The sequence below is a fragment of the Brachyistius frenatus genome, unplaced genomic scaffold (assembly GCF_029030835.1).
Source record: "Brachyistius frenatus isolate BFR_SWC_R1_liver_20210118 unplaced genomic scaffold, ASM2903083v1 Contig_14, whole genome shotgun sequence".
Classification (NCBI taxonomy): Eukaryota; Metazoa; Chordata; class Actinopteri; family Embiotocidae; genus Brachyistius; species Brachyistius frenatus.
Window position 1 is genome coordinate 4,450,454 of NW_027210613.1, and position 23,585 is coordinate 4,474,038.

Consider the following 23,585-nt stretch of genomic DNA (forward strand, 5'->3'; position numbering starts at 1 on the left):
GAAAAAAATAAATTGATGGTACCTGCAACGAGATGTGTTACTTGGGAAACTTGGTTTGGCAAATCATGGTACATGGTCTGATAAGTTTGGGAACCTCTGCTTTAGGGGAACAGAATTAGGTCCATATTGGTACACAGCGTTTCCTCGTGTTTCTTTTTTTTTTTTCAAGTCAAAGAGTGATTTAAAGGCTACATGCCAAATACTTAAAAAACGGGGCAGGAAAAACATCAAACACGTCTCCTCTACAGTACAGTCTACAGACACACATTGCATACATGCCTGGATATGCACAAATGCACACATGCATGAAGGAGTGTGCACTTTTACAACACACACATGAACCGAGTAACACTTGTAACTTAAGTTTATAGCCTGCAGAAGGAGGTGCCAAGGAGGAGGAGAGGTGGGGAGGAGAGGAAAGTAGAAGGGAGGAAAAATTATTACCATTCCCTGCCCTACCTGCTAATAAAAAGCATAACTTCAAACATGTTTCTGATGATGGTTAAAGCAGGAGGAAATTGATTTATTTGAAGATGTTTTAAAGTGAATTTTTCACAGGTTGAGCGAGGGTCTTTGAAGCCATGCAAACGTGTGTGTGAGAGCAGCTGTGTGTGTGTTTGTAGGATGGAATGTTCATGTCTTTAGGGCTGACCTTAATGTTAGTACAGTAAAAAAAAAGAAAAAAAAGAAGCAAAAAGTAGCGCTGCTGTCAGCTGCCAAATGCTCTCATGACCACCGCAGGGTGTGTGTGTGTGCGTGTGTGTGTCTGTGTGTGTGTGTGTGTGTATTTGTGAGTATGTTTGATATTATAGCTAACCTACTTTAGTCAATACCAGCTTATGCTTGTGACACCTGCTGTGAGTACTCCTGTGACATGCAAAACAAACCTTCTGATCTGATTTATTAAGTGTGAAAATGAGGAAGAGTTGGATTAGCTTCACCTGCGCAAAAAAATATTCATCAAATGGAGACTCATTGACAGTTTTTTCCCTGTATATTTTCGAAGGTGGAAAGCTTAACTATTTCAGTAGTCATGCAATGCAAATGTGTCAATAGACATTCACTCGGCTGGATTGTCCTTTAACACATACTGGTATTTATAAAAGCCAGTGCAGCTGGATTATTAGATTCATCACCAGATACGGGATAACAATAAATAAAAAATACTAGTTATTATTATTATGTCTTACATCAAATGTGCTCTGTAAATATAACCACATTATTACAGTCAAGGTTTTGTGTTTCATATATATATATATTAAAAAAAAAAAGTTTTGGATGGCTCTCACGTATTCTCAGTGCTCCTTCAGCTTTAATAGGACACATTATACTGTTGTGCTGTACTAGATTAATATATTAAAGGAAATATGTTGGCTACACTGTATCATATAGTAATATTTTATGGTCAAAACTGAATAAATGGGTTATTAACTCCCAAAGTAAAGTGTTGAGGAACACACATGACCTTTTGAGAATGTGCTGGAGTTATTTTAGTACTGATTTTACCTGTTCGTAGAACTTGTTGTGCGCCACATAGTATTGGGCATCAAATGACTCCTCTGTCACCAACACATGTTGTCTCTCCCCTACCTATGTAGAAAGTGAGAGAGTCAGAGAGAAAAGTTATCAAACAGCATCTGCTCAGACAATAAAAATCAAACAAAAGTTTATAGACATATGAAACATCAGTCATCCTTTTATTGCAGCAACATTACTTTAGTCACTCAGATTTAATTTTCTTACCATAGATGTGTTTTTGTGACAAAAAGTACATATTCTCTTAAAACCAGCTGACGGAGTAGTGATTTATGTGTACATCTTTTCAAAAGAAAAAGCAGGCAAGTTAAAAAAAAAAAAAAAAAAAAAAGTGTTCCATTTGTAGATAAAAAATATCCCTTTTTAGTTCTTGATCCCAAATATTTAAGGATCAAATTTATTGCCCCTATATGAAGAAAAGTAGAGTCAAAATGGTCATGAATGCGTACTAAATAATCTACAAACAAAAAGTAAACGTGCGTTTTAAGAAAGCTCTTGATTAGTGGAGTTGATCTTCTGCTGGGAAAACAGTCAAAGCTACATTGATAGGCTACTGTGTAGAGATTATATTTAGGAAATGTATATGTTCTAATCGAAGGGTGACGAGCCATTTACTCTTTAGAAAAACATCTTTCCCACTTTGAAATTACACATGAATTCACTAAAAGCCCAGATGCCCCAGTTTTCCACCAGCACTTAAAGGCATCAAGTCTTTGTGGATCTATGTGGTGTTGAAGAGTGTGAAGAGTCTCAAAACGCAGATGTAACATGATCCATATGCATAAAGCAATCACTGCACACGCTTGGTATTTGTGTGTGAATTGGAACACTCATTTGTGAGTACCCAAAATTTTGCAGAAATTGTTGTACACATTTGTAAATCAAATTTTTCACTTAGAGACCACTTTATATGCATTATTGACCCTTTGGGTCCAATTTCTTGCTATAACACTCCCCTATTACACTGGCAGAAAATGAGGTTCATTTGCTTCAACTCAGCCAGATGAACCACACTGGTTTCATTCCACATTGAAAAAGTTACACAAATTATATCTATACTGACCAACATGTAATGATGTAACATAATTGTGTACAGTAGATATTGACGGACACCTACTGTACATATGTAAGCATTGACTGTGGATTCAAAGCATTTGTTACTCAAGCCATGTATAAGAGCTATGTATCTTCTTCGGTTTTAATTCAAGGAAGCTTCTTCGGTCATGCTTCTATTCATCAAGATCCCAAATTCAATAGCAGCTTTGCTCTTTCATGTTTTTGCAGTTTACCTTTTAATTATAATCTCAAGGCTTCCGATCCACTTCAGTTTTAGCGCTTTGCTGAGAGGATACTGAGCACTATTCAACTTAAGTCCTTACAAAAAGGAAAATGGAATAAAAAGGAGATGAAAAATACGCTTATACAAGATACAGTTCAAACACATACAGAAAACAGTCTATTCAGGACATCAGAAAATTAAATACTACAAGGCCTCCAAATTGAGAAATTTTGTTTTGGAAAAAAAATGTGTTGGTTCAAAGAAGGAAAACAAAGAGAAGAGTGGAAGAACTTTATTGAAAGTACTGGCATCTTGAATAAAACCACCTTAGAATTGATTTAGAGAGAAAAGTAGCTATCCTTTCAAACTTGCTTCCCACACGGATTGGTATCAATCCATGATAATCCATTTCAAGCACATATTTGACTATGTGGGTGACTCGTTGCACACTTTTCATTTGATGTTGTAAATTTAAAACCCCGTTTCCCAAAAAGTTGGGACACTAAAATGTAAACAAAAACAGGATGAAATAATCTGAAAACCATGTAAACCAATATTTAACAGAAAATTGAGCAAAAACGACATCAAATGTTGAAAGTGAAAAATGTTATTATGTTTTTGGAAAATAGATGCCCATTTTGAATTTGATGCAAAAACACATTTTGAAAAAGGGCATGTTTACCACTGTGTTGCGTCACCTCTTCTTTTAACAACACTGCACATGTTTGGGAACTGAAGAGGCCAGTGGCTGGTGTTTTGAAAGTGAAGTGTTGTCCTAATCTTGCCTGATATAGGATTTCAGCTGCAAAACAGTTCAACATCTCCTTTGTCGTATTTTTCATTTATTGATGTGGCAACATTTTTTTTAAAAGGGCAACCGGTCTGGATTGCAGGGAGGCAAGTTTAGCACCTGGACTTTTCTACTACAGAGCAATGCTGTTGTAATACGTGCAACATGTGTTTTGTTTTGCTGAAATAAGCAAGGATTTCCCTGAAAAAGAAGTTGTCTGGATGGCAGTATATGTTGCTCCAATACCTGTATTCCTCATTCACGATAAATGGTGCTTTCCAGGTGTGCAAGCTAACCATGCCATGTGCACTAATGCACCCACAAACCATTATGTATGCTGCCTTTTAAACTGTGCGCTAAAAATAAAAAAGGTCCCACTTCACTTTAACCCAGAGGATGCACCGTCCATGATTTCCCAAAAAGGATTTCAAACCTGTGATTCATCAGACGACAGGCCAATTTTCCACTTTCTCTTTTGTTTCTTCTTTGAATGGTAGAGTTTTAACTTGCATTTGTGGATGCAGCAACAAACTGTGTTCACAGACAGTGGTTTTCAGAAGTGTTCCTCAGCCCATGCAGTGATTTCCGTTATGGATTCATGTCTGATTTTAATGCAGTGTCATCTAAGGGCCCAAAGATCATTGCCATCCCATATTGATTTTTGGCCTTGTCCTTTATGTAGAGATTTCTCTGGATTCTCTTAATCTTTTAATGCGTAGATGATAAAATCCTCAAATTGTTTGCAATTTGACCTTGAGGAGCATTATTCTTAAATTGTTGCACTATTTCCCCAAACAGTCTTTCATAGAGTGGCGAATCCCTCCTCATCTTCACTGCTGAGAGACTCTGCCTCTTTGATATACTGTTTTTATATCCAATCACGTTACTGACCTGTTACCAATTAACCTAACTAGTTGAGGTTGTTTTTTTTTTGCATTACACAATAATTCCAGTTTTTTATTGCCCCTATCACAACTTATTTGAAAGGTTTCAAAATTGCCAACTATTTTTCTTAAAAAAAAAATTCTGTTTCAACGTTTGACATGTTGTCTTTGTTCTATTTTCAATTAAATATGAGTTCATATGATTTGAAAAAAAATAAATCACATTCTGTTTTTATTTACATTTTGCACAGCGTTGCAGCTTTTTTGGAAGTGGGGTTGTAAACAGTCACTACTGTGTTGTTCGTCTGGCCTAATGCATCTTCTAAAGTATCCTGAGTGGTATACAACCAATTCACCTTGGGTGCATTTACACCTGTACGTTCTATATTTTTAGTCTACCTCGTTACAGTCTGAAGTCTGTAAGCACATTAGTGTCAGATGAAAACTGTGCCCATGGCATCCTGGCATGTGCAAACATGCAAATGTCTTGGTCATGTAGGGAACCACCAAAGAAGGTTTTGATCCAAGCCCGCAATTTAAGAAACAGTGCTGCGGAGCAAAACCGCCTGCGTTTTAACATCAGCAACACATATTTGAAGATGTGGGGAAAAGGGTGTCCTGTAGGCTCAGCAGGTATATTTGCATTTTAACTATGTCAGTGATGAGCCCTGTACTGAAAAACTGTGCTGACTGATCATTTCCGTAGCAATATGTCAGAGCCTTAGAAGTCATGGTTCTGACACATTGCCCAGGGTGTTTTCATTTTTGCAGACACCCATATTCTGTGCTCTGTTCGTCCATCTTTCCTGTGCTTATCCTTTTTGCTTCTATCCCTCTCTACTATCTCTTTGTTGTATATAGCTCTCTTCCTTCCACTATACCTACCTCTCATCAGTCTCTCCTCTCTCTCTTTTTTTTTAAAAACAGATTTTAGAGTGTGTGTGTGTGTGTGTGTGTGTGTGTGTGTGTGTGTGTGTGTGTGTGTGTGTGTGTGTGTGTGTGTGTGTGTGTGTGTGTGATTCAACACGGAGAGCACTTGCACAGGCATACAGACTTAAAAAGAGATCAAATGAATCACTTCTTAATTTTCAGAAAAATGAGTGGAAAACATTTTCTTTGAATATTATTACAGGATGGCAAACATTCAATTTAGACCCTTTGTTTGTGGCTTTTGATTGAAGACAGATGTCTCTGCTGAGACCCTCAAATTCTAAGCACACGAACAAGACAATTGTTTACAGTTCTGTAAATGTATTTGAGGGAAAACATGTTGATGTTTTTCTTTTAAACAAGGAAGAATTATAGAAATGGGTCCTTTAACATGTTATGATTCTTTTAGCAACAACCATTGCCCACAATTTCTCTTACTGATGCACAACCTATTTTGGATTTGCTCCCATGTCACAGAGGCATCAATTTTGAGAAAAACAAAACATTTCTTCAAATTTAGTTAGACAAAAAACATCCAGAGCAATGCTTCAGGACTTTTGGGTACAGGGTGGTCAGCCCAAGTTATCTTTCTCTGTACTGATAAACAACAAACTCACGTGACATTTTTCATTTAATTTTCATTCACTGTGAACCAGAGGAGAGATGCAAATGTGTGTGTAATGTTCTGCCTGCTTTAATATTACCTAATCCACACCTAAACAACGATCAAGGAGCAATGATCTGGGATTAAGGTATATCCTTGTTTGAATTGTGAATCGGAGGATGATCATACATGAACACGCCCCAGAGACAATGAGGCGTCCAGGAGTGTAGGGAAAAGTAAAAAGTTGATGGGCTGCACACACCTGTGTGTATGATATTTGGCAACAAATGCATTGGTTTTGGTTTGTGTGGCTGCTTGTCTTTTCTTTCATATCTGCATATGTGAGAGTCTGCATTTACATTTGTATTTACTCCATCTGTTGAAAAACGTCACAGCATACCAAACAATGCATGAATGTCTTTGCACAGCGAGGCGTTTATTTACTTCACCATGCGGAGAATAACATCCCATGATACGTAGCAGATCCGCTGGAGATTTGTGGGATCATGGGTTTAATTGATAATTAATCCACATCATAACAAGGATAATGAGAGAACTGTGGCTTTGAATTCTAATCAACATTTTCATCTGTGCCACACATAAAGGAGCAATTCACCTCAACATCATTCAAACTATTTGGCTGCATCTGTGTCCTTTTTAGCATGCAATTGGATTATGCTTCTAACCATAACGGAAAGCAAACAACACATGTTGTAGTGCTACTGTGACAAGACTGAACAAGCAACACAATAGAGGTAGTAGTACATAATTTATAGAAAAATCACATGTATTCATTTCAAGGGCAGCCAAATTTAAATCCACTTATTGCCAAGCACGCAGCATGTAGCTGCAGAGAGGACATGCTTCTCTAAAAAACGCACTGCATTTAATCTTAAATTACCAGGTAACAGTTGGTTATTCCACACAGCGATAAAACATTACTTCACATAAAGATTCACAGATTTGTTGCCAATTGATCATTTGACCTCTCTACCCTTGAACCACACCACCTCAGCTGTTGATCAGTAACTAACAAGCATATGTAGCACAAAGCTGATCTCCACTCTCCCGCTCATTGCGCATTTGTACAACACACTCTCTTCCACTGACCCACTTGTTACCTTGCCATCTTTTCGACAATCCACCCCTTATGTATACACACACTGCGCCTTATCACACAAACACATACACACAGAAACAGAAGGAAAGGTGGAATATGATATGCCGTCTTGCTCAAAAACATTGCCAAATTATCACAAACAAGCGATCGCTAGGAAACACACACGCACAAAAATCAAATGTTAACACAAACCAGCACACACGCAGCTTTTTGTAGACACTGGTAGAAAGAGATTTTGTTTTGTTGCCTGCTAAACAATCCCTGTGGGGAGTGATTTAACCAGGCTAAAGAGAGATTCTCTGATCTTTCGAAGATTCTCTTTGAGTAAGATTCTTGAAAGAAGGAGAATGAAAACACCCCTGTTGGTCTGGGTATTCTGTTTTAAACTTAAAAGTCAAATTCTAAGTAAAACTTTTCAGAGTTGGCCATGGAAACTGAAGGGATTACAGGTGGCTTTGGTTAACTGTAACCAAAGGTAACAAAGGTAAAATCAACACAGATCAAAGTTATACAAATGAACGGTTCTAAACAAAGCCTGCACTTGAAAGCTTTAGAACGATTAAAAATCTAACGATATGAGTAAGAAGACTAAGTGAGGATTACATGGATGACCGAAGACAGATGAAGTGAGAAAGGTTTAAAAAAAAAAAAAAAAAAAATTAAATGCAAAAGATGATATTGAAAAATAGAGGAACATTTTGTCAAAATTACTTCATAAATGCCATACAGTCTACCAGAACAGAGCTGAAAGGAATTATGTACTTTTCCAGCCTATAGACTGTGTCACTATTTATTGAGCTGCACTAAAGAAAGAAAAGCCGTGATAACCATATATTCCTGTTGAGTTTACAGTCTGATACAATAGGCTCTAATATTCTTTAGAATCCCATTTGCAGCAATATTTGAATTGTTGGTGACCGCTTGACATTTTGAGATAGGATAGATTAAAAGTTTTATGTGGAATAAAGTAAATTGTGGAAAAAAAGGACAATTGCAAGTCCTGTAGCTTTCACCAGACCTACACAAATAGTAAGACAAGTGGACTCTGAAGTCATGAAGCACTCTGAAAGGCAAATAGCTTGTCTCTTGAGGGTGGGTGAACGGTCGCAATCCGTCTCCCCCTCCATCGCACCTCATCAAAGCTGTCAGCCTAGGTGACACACTACTTACTACTACTACTTACAGTATATTTAAAAAAAAAAAAAAAAAAAAAAAAAAAATCGTCTAACCCTGTGTCACACACACAGCAAATAACAAGTCAGTGATTTTACATCTAACAGAAACAAATATTTTAAAGATTGGAAAAGTAGATTAGTTATCTGGCCCTAAAAATAGATTACAAACTGGCAGAGTATCTCTCCACAATCAGAGACAGATACTGACCAAGTACAGGTGACCACAAGTTAGAAACTGAAAAAGGAAGACACAAAGAATCATGACAACCAAAAGAGCACAGAATATGTGGTCAATGTTCAACAGGTGAGGCTGAGACAGCGAGGCACGTCCTCCCACAATTTAAAACATTTTATGAAACAGCTAACATTTACCTTAACATGTTCAACTCTGTAAATTTGGATTTGAAAGACCTTAATGAAAAAAAAAAATACTCATATAGGAGAAGGAGCAAAGCTCAATATGTGCCACAACCCGAGGGAAAGAGAATGACCAAGACAGACACAGCACACAGACACACAGACACACAGACACACACATGCACAGGTTGTATTGTATGCATGTAATTAATATGTATATCAATCTAAACCTACATTAGTATTAATAGAAAGCAAAATAAACAGCAAAGCCCAGATGAAGAAAACATATTTCCCAAGGCAGCTCAAAAACTATTAGCATCATAAAGGACACTCACACACACAGAAGAAGACTATCCAAATCTCTCTATCACTAACTCTCTCTCTCTCTCTCACACACACACACACACACACACACACGCGCACGCACACACACACACACACACACACACACACACACACTTCAACAGAGCAACATGTTCACAAAGACCAATCGCCGCCTACAGACAAATACTCAGAAAAAACACTAAATAGGACTCTATAGGCTAGTTTAATCACAATTACCCTGATATATCTCTCAGAAGACATACAGGGCTAAAGTGTGTGTGTGTGTGTGTGTGTATGTGTGTGTGTGTGTGTGCGTGCGTGCGTGCGTGCGTGCGTGCGTGCGTGCGTGCGTGCGTGCGTGCGTGCGTGCGTGCGTGCGTGCGTGCGTGCGTGCGTGGCTTTAAACCAGACCTCTAATGTGTTTTTGGCTCTGGTAGCCTCCCCGACCCTCTCTGAACAAAGCTGGGGAAGTGTGAGAGGTTTTGGCTCAAACAGAGTGCTCTGCACCTGCATCAAATCTCCAACCTCCCCTCCAGATCCTCCCCAGCATTCCCATTGTGCACACACTCACTCACACACGCTAAAATAATAATAATAAAAAATACCCAAATCAAATAATGCAGTGTGCCTGGCTTTCATGAATGCTAAGGTCATGAAACTTACTCAGTCACACAAGAACATTCAAGAAGTTTAAGAAAGAGTGGAATAAAGAATGGGAAATACGCGAAGGTTAGGACATGACGCACTGCGGCAGAAATGGGCAGGTTTGGTTTTCAAAGTCAGCTCTGATAACTTACACTAAAACATTCTTATGGTGCTTCTTAACAGGTTGACAAAAAACTTCAAATGGGAACTTCTGTCTGAAATAACTTGATTGTAATCAACAAATCTAGAAGTCAAAATCTTCAGTGAACATCATTTTCTACCTAAACTATTAACATATACCAGCAATCGCCAACTATTGACCTGTATCCAAGCTGTCCTGTCTGTCCAAAATCTTAGAATCAAGTGGCTTGCTGAAGGATAATAATAATGTCCTTCAACCACAGCTGTCAGGTTTTAAACTTGGTCATACCACAGTAACTGCTGCAACTGCTGTTGCGGATTAAATAGCTAAATTACTTGATCAAAAAAAAAAAAAAAAAAAAAAAAAAAAAAGCAACACTGTGCTGCAGTCTTTGTATATTTATCCAAGACCTTTGATGCTAGTTTTGTTAAGTAAACTGGACAGGTTACTGTGTTTTTTTTAATGATGTTTTTATTACTTAAAACTTGTTCTAAATACCCAAAACATAAGCTGCTTGCATTAAAGCAGAGCGTGTGCGACATCTATTTTTACAGTAGGCGTTTGGAGAACACGATGGTATATGACAGTGTGCTCTACTCCTACATACATGCTGCATCTTGCATGTAGACTAAACAGACTGTATGCTGGCAAAGTTACATAAACGCACAAAAAAAAAAAAAAAAAAAAAATGACACACGGACACTTGATTGCCACATCAATTTTAGCTATCTAACAGAAAGGACAGTCAAATCTGACACCGGTGTGATGGATCTAGTTTGTTAAATGAGAGACAGATAGATGTCTCTCTGACACACAAACATACACACTAGGCCCGTGACAGTAGCCTGTAGCCTGTTTAGTCTCTGAGATGCTCGAATGAATCACATCAAAATACAGACATGGCAGAAAACACAGGATGAAAGCCTCAGAAACATCAGTTACTAAAATACATGGCATCACAAACACACACACAGAAACCTACGAGCAACCCAAAACACACAGATTTAGAAATGCAAACGTATAAGCAGTATGCCTTAGAGCAAAGATTGATGAGAAAAGTATGGAAAGATAAATATTAAGAAGTTCTACAGTATAAGGTCTGTAAGTAGATCTTTGATGAATAGAACAAAAAAATTGCTTGGTTTTAACTTGTCATTTTATAGTTTCATCAATTTTGCTATAATAAACACTAACTGTGCAAAATCATGACACTGTTACATACACTGTGAATGCAAGTATCTCACAGGCACCTAAAAACAAACAAACAAAAAAAAGGTTTAAGCAATTCTGTTACCTTTGTTACAGGAGATGTTGCAGAGCACACCTTCTGACGGACTGCGTAACAGACACCCTTTGGCCCAAACCAATTCTCTTTCTGATGCCATGTTTCAGCACTGATCATGTATTTCTTTGTTCTGATAGAATGGTAACAATTGATACTCAAACACCCACAGTGATTGGAAGCATTTCAAACGCCTTCATTTATTCATCCACTGTGAAGCTTCTTTAACCGAGTATATATGTATGAGCGTGCGTGTGTTTTCTGAGAGAGGTGTGTGTGTGTGTGTGTGGGGGGGGGAACCGAGCCCTTGGCATTACAGAATGAAATTGCGTGTATGCAACTGTAGCATCAATCAGAGCTCAGCTGTGATTGTCAGGCTGATTGTCCGTTATGTCCCTGTGGGCCTGGAGGTAATTCATGCGTGTATGTGTATATGTAAGAAAGAGAGAGAGAGGAAGAGAGAGTGCCCGTGTAATGCACACATCTGTACATCCACATTAATCTGCAATTGCAGCTGAAAGTAATACCTTGGCAATAGTAGTAGGATTATGATAATCACTGGAGGCCACACCTGAAGACACAACAAATCGTACAAGCATAGCAAGGCCTATCTAGTGAATGCGACCGATTGCTGTTCAAGGCTAGCCCTCCAGTCGTCATATTAGAATTAGAGAAAGTATGTGTTGCGATAAGGGAGGGGGAAAAAAAGAAGAAGCTGGTGACTCTGTGGGATGAGGCGAGGATCATGTACTCCTAATGCTTGATTAGGCTAAAAGGCAGATCATGACCTTCGATGCATGTTCTATCTCGGTCTCCTTGCTTTCCCTTTTTTTTTTTTCCTGATATTAAGCAATTGTGCAAATCCCAATAATAATAATAAAAAAAATAGTGATAAAAGTAATTGAAAATGAGGTTGTAAAACTGATAAGACCTAAAAATAATTGTGTATGCTGCTGAGAGAAAAAAAAATAACAAAAACATCCATCAACAGCCAAATCTAAAAGTCAGGATATTGTCAAACAAATGTAAAGAATATGTCTAGTTACTGGACGTTTAACTCTTTACATCGACATCGGGAGTACATTTAGTAGTAGCAGTGAGCGGTTTGAGTAGTCTGGTAAAAAAAAAAAAAAAAATTGAAGTGTTGGGGTAAGCCATATGGATGGAGACACATTGAAACCCTTACCTTAACCATTAAATGGGTTACCCAATGTTATGTTCTTTTAATATTCAAAGTCATTCAGAGTAATGTTAATTCATATTTCTGGTTGTTTCTTAGGCTGTAGTTTGTGATTGTAAAGCAGTATACTGAAAGATCATTTTAGACATCCCCATATACTGTATCAAGGGTAGACGATGATTGGTTTAGTAAAGTGTACCCAAAAAAAAACCTAAAAAATATTAAGGTCCGAAGTTGAGCCTGTAAGCTGTACATATGTTCTACAAAATACAGTGAATAGTTTTCTAAACAGGTCTGCATTTGTTTGCTGCTGTATTTTCACCTCCCACAGTATTCTTCTACACTGAACAAGAAACACAACAAATTCAAGTCATGTCAAACAATGTCAAGGAAGCCACGGCAGTTATTGTACAGCACATAGTAGGTTTGGGGTACAATCATGATGTACTTTAGAGAGTTGAAATGCACTGTGCTGCAGTGTTTGCTCTTAGATACACGACTGTGTCAGCATGCATTTGTGTGTGTGTGTGTGTGTGTGTGTGTGTGTGTGTGTGTGTGTGTGTGTGTGCGTGTGTGTGTGTGTGTGTGCATGTTTCAGTATGCTTGTGTCCTCCTCATCTGTCCCAATGATGGTGCGTTCTGAAGTAGTGCAATGATGGACTGTCAAGTACTCTGCCGGGTTTTTTTCTCTGTACAACTCACTCAGTTAACCAAGGACAAGAAAACAACAGATCAACAGAGGACATACAGAGAAAAGAAAAGAAAAGAAAGAGGCAAGGTTTTACTTGCTTTATGCTTTTCATTTCTTCTTACAGGCTTGTTGTGTCCCACCCCATCCCCCCCGTATGTGTCCTTTATTAGACAGTAACGGTTGAGTGATGGGGGGAGTCTTTAGGAAGGCATCTGCCTATCTAGAAGAGGAGGTAATGGTGAATTGCTTTCAGTGCATCTGAAAATGCACTTTAAATGTGTTCCAAAGTATCTTAAGCTCTGAATGATTTTTGATTTAGATTTTGTTTGCATTTGAATGTAAAATGTCACTAAAACATTTTGTTTTGACCGGTGAACATTGGTACAACACTATTATCTAATGAGAGCAATTTCTGCTTAGATCAAAAAGGGCAGGTTAAGCCTTAATTGTTGTGCTAGAAAAAAATATTAGTACAAATAAAAGAGGCAAATAAACAACAATAGTAGGAATTCAGAATAGCCTCTAATGCACATGGCTTCTGGGACAGCTATAATGGCTGAAAAGAGGACAGCGAGAGCAAATGTAGACAAGAGAATGCAAACAACAGTGGCGAGGACAGAATATAGTTCCCTATAGAATGCCTTGTGGCTTAAAAACACACTCGTTCCTCAACTCACCCTGTGTTGCCTTCCGATGCTGCCAGCCACGATGCAACATGAAAAACTATTCTAATCTGTAAAGAAATAACCATTAACCCCTGATTAGTTACAAGCCATTTATTAACTTGCATGTTGTATTAAACTTGCCTTAACAACGAACCTAAAAACACGGTATTTTCTTCCACTGCAGATGTACTACAAAGCAAGTGTTTCATGTACTTTATATTGCTAAAGTGAACACAAATAAAACCTTGTTTTTGTTGGTCAAGCAAAGGTTTAGAAGCATACAGGTGGTCACAGAATAAACCATTTCTTGTCAAGGTTATGAGCCGTGAGCAACGTAAATGTTAAAAGGAGATCGAGTGTCATCTTATACCATATTAATACAAAATGTCACTAATGCATTCATGTGAGTGATATAGACAGTGAGTGGGCGGATGCCTGTTTATTGGCCACAGGGTCAGAAAGAATTGACAAACCGGCACAGATGTGTTTGCGCTTGTGAGATGCTGTATGGACAATGTGTGATTAATGCATGATATGAAGGCTGAGGTATGAATCTATTTTCGTGCCAGAGAGATGAAAAATGTGACGGGTTGGTGGGAAAACACAGTAAGCAGGCATTAAGCTATATGTACAGGAAATGAGTGGATTGGAATCTTGAAATGGTGGCAATAGTATTCCCATCAAATCATATAAACCTATTTCCGTGATTACATAATTCACTGAAGTATACAACTGTTTTTAGGTCGACAGGAAATGCATGTATTATGGCCGTTTGGTGGCCACAGGCTCAATGAGAGCCGACACAAACCCACAATGATGCGTACGTGCTTACTGGTCAATGCATGGTCAATGTTCAGACTATAGCATAACATGCAGGCTTTCAAATTAATGTATAGACATCTCAAAGAGACAAAGAATGGGTCTGGACAGTTGGAGAGAATAAACTAATAGCTTGTGTCTCCTACTGTACTAATCCACATAGAAAGAACGACAGTGAGAGACTTAAGGATCAGAAACAACTGACATGCACACACAGAGCTGCTTGGCAGATTCTAATTTAATTAAGTTCAGTTTAAAAATGCTTAAACTAGACACGTGATTTTTTTTAAATGGCTTTTTCTTTTATACCATCGAGCAGATGGCCTTACCGTTTCATTTATATTTAGCTCCCATAGATTGAAGTTTAGGATTGTTTTACTTTCATTATATCTGTATGGATATAATAGGTTCAAAACCAAACAGTGTGTTCTCCCAATTAAGGGAAAAATATTAGTACAAATGTCAGGAAGTATTACTTGTGATCTCTTTTACTCTGATTAAATATCTGGCAAAATTCTATATATTTGGAAAACATGATGTCACTGCCTTTCTCCAATTCGTCTCCATCAATGATTTTAGCAATACAGGAACACCAGCTTTTTTTTTTTTTTTTTTTAGGGCCAATGAACCAGCAGAAAGAAATCAAAGGCATTATCTCATTGAGTCGGTTTGTCAGTCTTTTTTTCACATCAAAGAAAATAATAATCTGCTTAATTAATCGATTAACTATTTTGTTTATCCAAAGATTTTTTTTTTTTTTTTTTCGAAATCACATTTCTCAAATGTGTTGTTTTGCCAGACCAACAGTCCAAACTGAAAGAAAGTCAGTTCACTCATGTGTGACAAAGAAAAGCTTAAAATCTTCATGATAGGGAATAAACCAGTAAATAATTGTTGATTTAAAGATCTGATTATCAAAATAGTTGCCAATTAATTTTCTGTCAATGGACAGTCAAATCAATCAGTTAATCAGCTAATCATAAAAATAATCTAAACAGCTAAGTCAAAATCCTCATCAGTGAAAGTCAGATGGGCTTCAGCAAGATGAGACTTGAATAAGAAAATGTCTCACAAAGGGCCCAATATTAGCACTTCAATGGTGTTGATTGATTTATGGCAGTGGGGGGTCAGGTTGAACTGACTCCGAGAGCACATACACACACACACACAAACACACATACACATACATACACACTGAGACGTAATGAGCATTAATCAAAGGGAGCAAGTAGTAATCAGACGGAGCTTTAAGAGGCTAGTCTGCTCGCACACAGCTGTGCCATTCAGACTAACAGTCTTCAGAAGCAGACAAGACAGACAAAAAGACCAATCCCTCAGCATTCACCCGAGACCAGTAAAATAACCATGTAGGTAACACCCAGGATATACTCATAAGTGCACTCTTGTTTATTGTTCCTATTAAACCACTTCAAACGAGCCTGCTAAGCATGTTGCAATGTGTCTGTTTGAGATTACCGCCAAAGTGTTTTTGTGAGCTCAGGTTTTAATGGCATCTGAGATGTGTGAACTAACTGCAGTGTAAAACAGGTAAAATGACGAGTATGTTTTGATACTACATAACACATAAAACAAATCTACATCCTACAGTTTTTATGAACATAATGTGAAGACAGCAGTCAGAAAATAAATCTGAATTTCCAGGCACATGATACTGTCACACATGTAAGTGCAAGTGGCGTGTGTCCACGCAGGGGGACTATTGGCAAGCTAAACCAGCTCTGATTGTGGGCTAAAGGCATCTTATTGCCTTTAAAGTAATTTGAATATACGTTATATCAGGCTGTGTCTTCATTTTTACACAACTATGAATGTGCCTCTGCATGCATTCATAAATGTGTTCCCTTTGAACTTTACGTGCATCACTTGTGCCTATGAATTTGCCTTTCAGAATGTGTGCATGTGCCTTTTTGAGCGCCTCATTTTGCAAACAGTGAGCCCAAATTTGCTGTCAAACCAAACAGTGACACAGCGACCAATATGTCAGGGTAAGCGTGTTGTTCTAAATCAGCTGTTTAAATACAGCGAGTGAGCTGTTCAACTGGCAGGTGAAGAGGGACTCTGCTTCATTGTGTGCGCGCGTGTGTGTGTGTGTGTGTGTGTGTGTGTGTGTGTGTGTGTGTGTGTGTGTGTGTGTGTGTGTGTGTGTGTGTGTGTGTGTGTGTGTGTGTGTGTGTGTGTGTGTGTGTGTGTGTGTGTGTGTGTGTGTGTGTGTGTGAACGCATATGCAAATGTAGTTGTGTGCAATATAGTAAAAAAAAGTGATTACTTGAGTGTGAGTCTTTTGTTACTGTGTGTTTGTGTTCCAGCAGATGCCAGGCTCTCGGGTGGCATATGGCTGAGTGGCAGGGCTATCAAATGACCAGCGTTGTGTGTTTGTGCGTGCATGTCTGTGTGTGTGACGAGACACACGGCTGGGGATCGAGCAGGATTTGAATGTTTATTCAAAATTAGACCATCTGTAGTCACCACCTCTAACAAACACAAATACACACAATCACACACAAGCACCTGCACGTTTGGCACAGTGGGCTCTGCTAATTTGTACACAGAGCCAATGCATGAAGTTACTGTACTCATTAATGCAAACCTATCCTCACTAATAAAGCTGTCGATGTTTGAGCAAGTGAAACTACACAAACGTTTGCATGTAACATTTTTTTCCACACTTCTCTAAAAACAAAACAAATGTGCACATACTTACACAAAGTCTTGTCTTTTCATGTACCAACAGCTGATTGCTACTGCAAGAATGGAAGCTATTTACTCCTCCTTCAATAAGCAAAGTTGTTGGTGCTAAGGTATATTGAACAAACAGTATAAAGTAAGGATGAAGGTAGGGGGTCCTTTCATCACTTTGTACAACAGACAAACTTCATCCAAGTGGCAATAATTCCTCCGCTTGTCTGAGCTCACCCATTAACTGTTAAGATGTTTCCTGGCATAATAAGAACAGTTGGCATCTGAAAAGGATTTACTTTAAAGTCAAAGCTACCATATATAATGCCTAGAGTTGACGGTAACAACAAGAGACTGAGTAGAGGCCATAGTTCAATATGATGACAAAATACTGACTTCTAAGAACTGGGTCAAGAGGCAGAGACACACCAGGATATGAAACATTCCTGAAGAGCAACGTATAATAAATAGCTCAAAAATGTACACAAACACCTGTGTGCATGTGCCACTTTGGTGCCTTTAAAACAATACCATACCTTTAATGCCTTCAGAGGCTGTTGTGACCTCGTTTGTCTGAACAAAACCTTTTTCGCCTTTACTCCCACGTGTTAATGAGCCCTGGAGAAAACACATCAACTGGCATACTGGCCTGTGTTACCACATTTGATACATAAACAAGCCTATGCATCCAATAAAATGTTATGGCAGTTTTGCCAACTCCATATACTACCCTGCTAATGGCCACATACTGTCACGCTCTTATGTCAACAGGAATTTGCCCATAAGCAGGTCAAACCAAGTGAAGAAGGCTCTACATTACATTAGATGAATAAACTAGCCTGTGTCCTCCATAAATCCTCCGCACACTTCTCAATTCAATCCATACTTGCCAGCAAAGGTTATTCGCTTATATATGGTACATTAGATACATAAACAACCTGTGTCCTCAAAAAAGGCCTGAGGCTTTCCATGCATCACTCTACATAGTGATATTTGCTCATAGAATAAGATATCATATCACAGTTTCCAAGCCAGCAGGTGCAGTCATTGGATGACTTTTGACTTTTTGTAGGGCCTGAATACATAAAATATGAAAAAAGTGAAAACACGCAATAAACTATATGCTGTTTAAGGGCCTAAAGCAAAGTAGCATGATGCCTATCAGGTACAGTTTTGCTGTAGGGCTAAAAAAATAGGCAAGTGCTGAACATATAGTAAAATTATGAACTACTTGCAAACATTAAACATTTCCCCAGGCAAGTTAACAAACTGTTAGCAGTTAATGCAAACAACAAACACTGAACTGAAAGTTTCTATGAACCAGGCGTTAGAGAAAATAACAAATTAGAGCAATTTACATGTAAGCCACACAAATGCATGGCCAGATAGACATAACTATACATAGCACATATATTACATTTGATGTTGCACAGCGTATTGTAAACTAAAGTGCAACAGTATACAACAGCCCACAAGTTTGCCAGAAGTTTATTGAAATTTCAGCAACAATGCAGGAACTGGCGATTTTAGGATTTTAATTGTGTATCATACATTTAAGAATTGAGCCAAATATCCTCAATTAAAGCATTAAGCACTGGTTGTCAATACAATCCCAGCAAACTAAGGTTATTCATCTTTTACATGCGCTGCAGTGGAGACACAAACTGGGGTCAATAAAAGCCCCAAAGCACAGTTAACACCTCTACAAATAGCAAAGTTCATTTACATTATCTATCAAATAATAAAAGCCAAACACAACTGACAATTTAGCACACAGTAAAATGGCACCTGTGTCCTCAATACTTTACCTGGATTCTCATACAGCTAATGCCACGTGTGTAAAAGGTTACACTTATCAGAGGAGTTATCCTATAGTCTATACTGCTGTTGCCGATGGGGATTGAAATACACCGGTTGTGTCTTAGCTCAGCTTTAGCTTTAGGACTTGTTGTCACTACATGTGTTGTCCCGGTGAAAAATACTCTCCCAACAATGTAATTACAACATTGCCTCGCAGTGACTTGTGCACACACCGCCTCAGAGTACAGCAGTCAGAAGGCAATAAATGCTCACACACATGCACATGGAAAGACATGCCTTCTGCCACAGCCATATCAGAGACACACACACACACACACACGCGCGCGCGCGCACACACACACACACACACACACACACACACACACACACACACACACACACACACACACACAAATCTTAAACATAGAGGGTTTGAAAAGACCCAGATTCAAAGTCACCCTACATCTGCAGATATAAACACACAAAGAGCTGTAGGGACACTTTGACTTAATTTGTCTATGCTGCAGTTCCTGGAAAGGACTGCGCTCAAGGCAGCGCATCACTTCTGCATGAGTGGAGATGACTGGAACGGGTCTGCCTCTCTCTTAATTTCAGTCTCATCCCACTTTTGTTTTCATCTAAGTCCTGCATCCACCATGAACTGTATCCTCTCTTTATCATTTTCCCTTTAATTTTACATTTTTCTTCTTTCTGTCTCCCTTGACAAATGACTCATTAAACAGAGAATCGGGAGGACACGTATCTTTAGCTATGCAGGTACGGTATGTGTAAATACAACCAAATTACATAAGGGAATTGAGACCGTGTACCATGGGAATCACCTGCATATAAATACAGTCATCTTCGAGCTACAAAACACAGAGGTTGGTTCAAGATGATGTCACTGGAGCAAGACAGGGAACCACCATTGGCTCGTGGGATTGAGAAAACCTGCTAGAGAAAGACAATCTGATCTGCTCTGAAGTCACGTACTGTCGTATACTATGTCTGCATGTGTGTTTAAAAAAATGCTGTGTTTTTGCATCTTCTGAAATGAAAGACTTAATCTGACTCTGTATTTTTTTCTGTTTCTGTTTTTCAATTGTTTTGTATGTAATAAAAGACATTGTTCAAAGGAGGGCAGAGTCATTTTTGGCATCTTCCTTTACTCTTCTTTGTAAAAATACGCCACACAATGCAATATATCCGCTGGTTTAAGGGAGGCATTTGTGAACTTTTCATCTAAATTGATAAGCAAAGTCTAGTTTTATACCAGGTTATTCCATTTCTAATACTTTAATATTCCAATGAGATAAATCTGAAATATTTTTGATATAATGCCAATACTGTGTTTGCAAAAAAAGATACATATTAAGTTTGATCTGCATTACAAAGTTGATCACACTGTTGCTAAATTGCATGCAGTGGCTGCACTGTTCAAAAGCAGAAAGAAAAAAACCCTGAAACAAACAAAGAAGCAAAACTTTTTAACTGCAGTGCGTCTGCTGTACTATTTCCCTTCTTTGTTTACTCAAATTGCGCAAAATTAAACATCCCGCTTTAATTCCACCAGCAAAGCCCAGTGAATTTACCTGCTGTGCTTGAATACATTATTGAAACATAACATTCAAGCAATCGCTTGAAAAGACTTCAAATACGAGAGCAGGTCTAATAAAGGAAACACATGCACAGACATAAAGTACACGCAGGTGGCCATTAAGCATTTGATCTTCCCTGCTTTCTTTCAACAGAAGCGTCATGTCATCAAGTTGGCTGACAAGCCCTCAGGGTACGGCTCTTTCCTTTCAAAGACAGACTTATTTTAACAATGTGACAGAAACTCGTGTGACTCAGTCTCTGAGATGGATGGTAGGGAGACTAAAAGAAGAGAAAAGAGACACTGAGAAAAACTAAAGTCCAAGTCATTTTAAAATGGGTGCATGGGTCTGCTATGTTTCTGATAGCTGATCTATGTAAATTATGTAAATATATGTAAATGACTATGCTAATTTGGTAAAGTGAGAGAGAGAAAAAGCAAAGCCCTGGTCTAAATGAGCAGAAAAGTCATCCAATTACAGAATGTATTTGGGTTTAAAAAAAAAAAAAAAAAAAAGTTACGTTGAAATACATTCATTTGATCAATTCAGGGGTTTTTTTGATAGCGAGAATCATGGAATTTCAGTGGTAATGGTACCGACTGCCAAGTGTCGCGACATCCCTTGATTACAGTATTCATGTGATTCACTTTGACTGATCTCCCCAACAACCTGTGTTTACAAGAGTTGTTCCATAATTAATACCCACAAGAAGGAGTGACAACCTACAAGCAATATCTTATTATTACCAAATGATGAGTTTGTTGATATAGTTCAATAATCCACCACCACGGGAAGAAGGAATCAGACCTGGATACACACCACAGTTGTTTAGTTCAGTGAAATGACTTTCAGATAATTGCCTTACTCTTATTCTAATAGTACTATTACTGCCTGAGATTAAGTGGGTGTGACAAAGACACTGGCAAATGAAGCCAACGTTTGAGCCTCACCTGCTCCCATTCACCTTCGTATTTAACTGTATGTACTGTTGTAGTAAAAAGAAAGGGGAAACCCCTGGTGGTTTTTTTTTTGCTGTTTAATGGACTTAGAAGTCCACTTCCTCACTGGCAGCACTTCAAACAACTATACCTCGCTTCGACAAGTCCAGGCTCTCATATATCAACACACACACAGAGATGAGCCACTTTCAAGGGGAGAAACGATAGGCAGAATGAGGAAAAGATAAGATAGCACAAACTGGTAAATTAGTACAGATCACAGACAGGAGTAGAAAGTGCAATTCAGGGGTTTCAATCATTTGATACAGCAGACTGTGTCTTTATATCCATACACCAAAAATGTAAAGACTTCTGAAGGTGAGAGGAACACAGCATACAGTATTTCTATTGTCTCTTTTCACTACAGATGTGTCAAAGCAACACACTGTGTCCACATCTTTAACACATGCCGTATTAAATGTTGCTTTTTACCTCAGCACAGTGACGCACTATAACTGTACCTAACGGAAAGGAAATAAACAAGCCATCAACCATCAGTTTAAGAATCGATAGTTTTACCTGAAAGCAATGGATGGGTTTATAATATTTGCATACAACTCTCTGTTTGACAAAGTATTTTAAGATGTATAGTCTGAATATGAAATTTGTATAAGAGTCAAAAGTGGGCAGGTCATTTTTAGGTGGATTTCCATGAGAATTTTTGGAAAAACATACACGATACATCTGGCTTTACCTACACACCTAAAGATTTAAGGCCTTTCCTTAGTACTATTATGAGGAGTGTCTTAAGTGAGCAGGAAGCCGATTCAGTTTCAAAAGAATACCTTGCAGTCCTTAACCTAAATGTCCCAGTGGACAAAAGTTCCAGGTGAGCGTTGCCTTGTTGTACCTCACTGTTTTCCTGTAGCTGGTTTCCCACAGATTTTACATCCCTACCTCAGCCATGCCTGTTAATTACAGCTATTTATTAACCCCAAACACCCAATTAACAGGCCTTCAGCACTACAAGCCAACACACTAATCTATACACAACACATTGAGGGACGACTCCACCAAATATTGTGAAGAAAAATTCATATGTGGACTACAAATAGAATAGGTGTCAAAGCTGTTGAAAATGCTCTTTGTTTTATTTTCTTCTGTTCAATCCCATACATATTCAATTCATTCTGGTTTTTTTATTTTTTTATTTTGTTTTTGTCCTGAGGTGTTTGTTTTGGCTCTTTTGTCTCACTTTCTCCTCTTCAATATGTGAAAGCTCCAGCTGTTTTTTTTTAGCCTTTATCTTTAAGAGATTCTCTTCTTCATTGTTCAAAGCTGTCCAGGGTGTTTTGAGAGAGCAGTGAGTAATGATGTTGGGATGACCATATCAGACTAAGACTACAACAGTAATAAAACAAAACCCCAGACATTGTTATGAAGAAAGCAAGCTGTTGCTATCAAAACACTGCAGCTAAATGGAGAGAGAGAGAAAAAAAAACCTGAAACTATTAAATAATATGGGTCTGGAAACCATCAACCCACCACTGTTTCAAGCTTTAGTAGTGCAAAATGTCTTATGTATGAAAATAAAATGAAAAATCACACAAATAATAATAGTCATTGATCAAATTTATAAATTGCGATAATGACTCCCTTAAACTGTCTTTCTCTGTTACTAAACAATAAATATCCGATTGATTTTCGACCAACATCCCATTTGGTTAATTAAACCTCCAGTGCAGTTCACTGCAGTTTAATGTTTACACCTAAATGCTGCAGTATGCACAGAAAGCTTGATTATTGATGAAATGCCTGCAACAGATTTATAGTTCTGCAGAGGGATTAATGGTGGTGTATAAAGACCACTGACTTTTTCTGGCACCGATGCATTTTGGTTTTCAGTTTTTTTTTTTACATCGTGACAGGGAGAAAAGCGGCTTTCACTCTCTGTTTCAAAATGATTACATCATTATGGGAAATGCTTTAAAAGTTGAAGTTGATCAGAAAACAAACCTGTGAGTAATTACTGAAGGACAAAACAATTAAGAAGATAGCTAATCTATGATCTATGAGACCACTGAAGAATTTGAGGGAGAATAGATCACTGCTGGGTTTTTTTTTCCTTC

At 38.1% G+C, this 23,585-nt stretch overlaps 1 protein-coding gene across 2 annotated transcripts in view; it reads right to left on the reverse strand.

Moving 5' to 3' along the window:
- cdkal1 (CDK5 regulatory subunit associated protein 1-like 1) overlaps window positions 1–23,585 on the reverse strand; it is a 227,498-nt gene that overhangs the window by 17,350 nt on the left and 186,563 nt on the right. For both annotated transcript variants that reach the window (XM_069693222.1, XM_069693221.1), the window contains one exon: window positions 1,507–1,590. In XM_069693222.1, coding sequence (XP_069549323.1) covers window positions 1,507–1,590 — 84 coding nt within the window. The remainder of the gene's footprint in view (window positions 1–1,506; window positions 1,591–23,585) is intronic.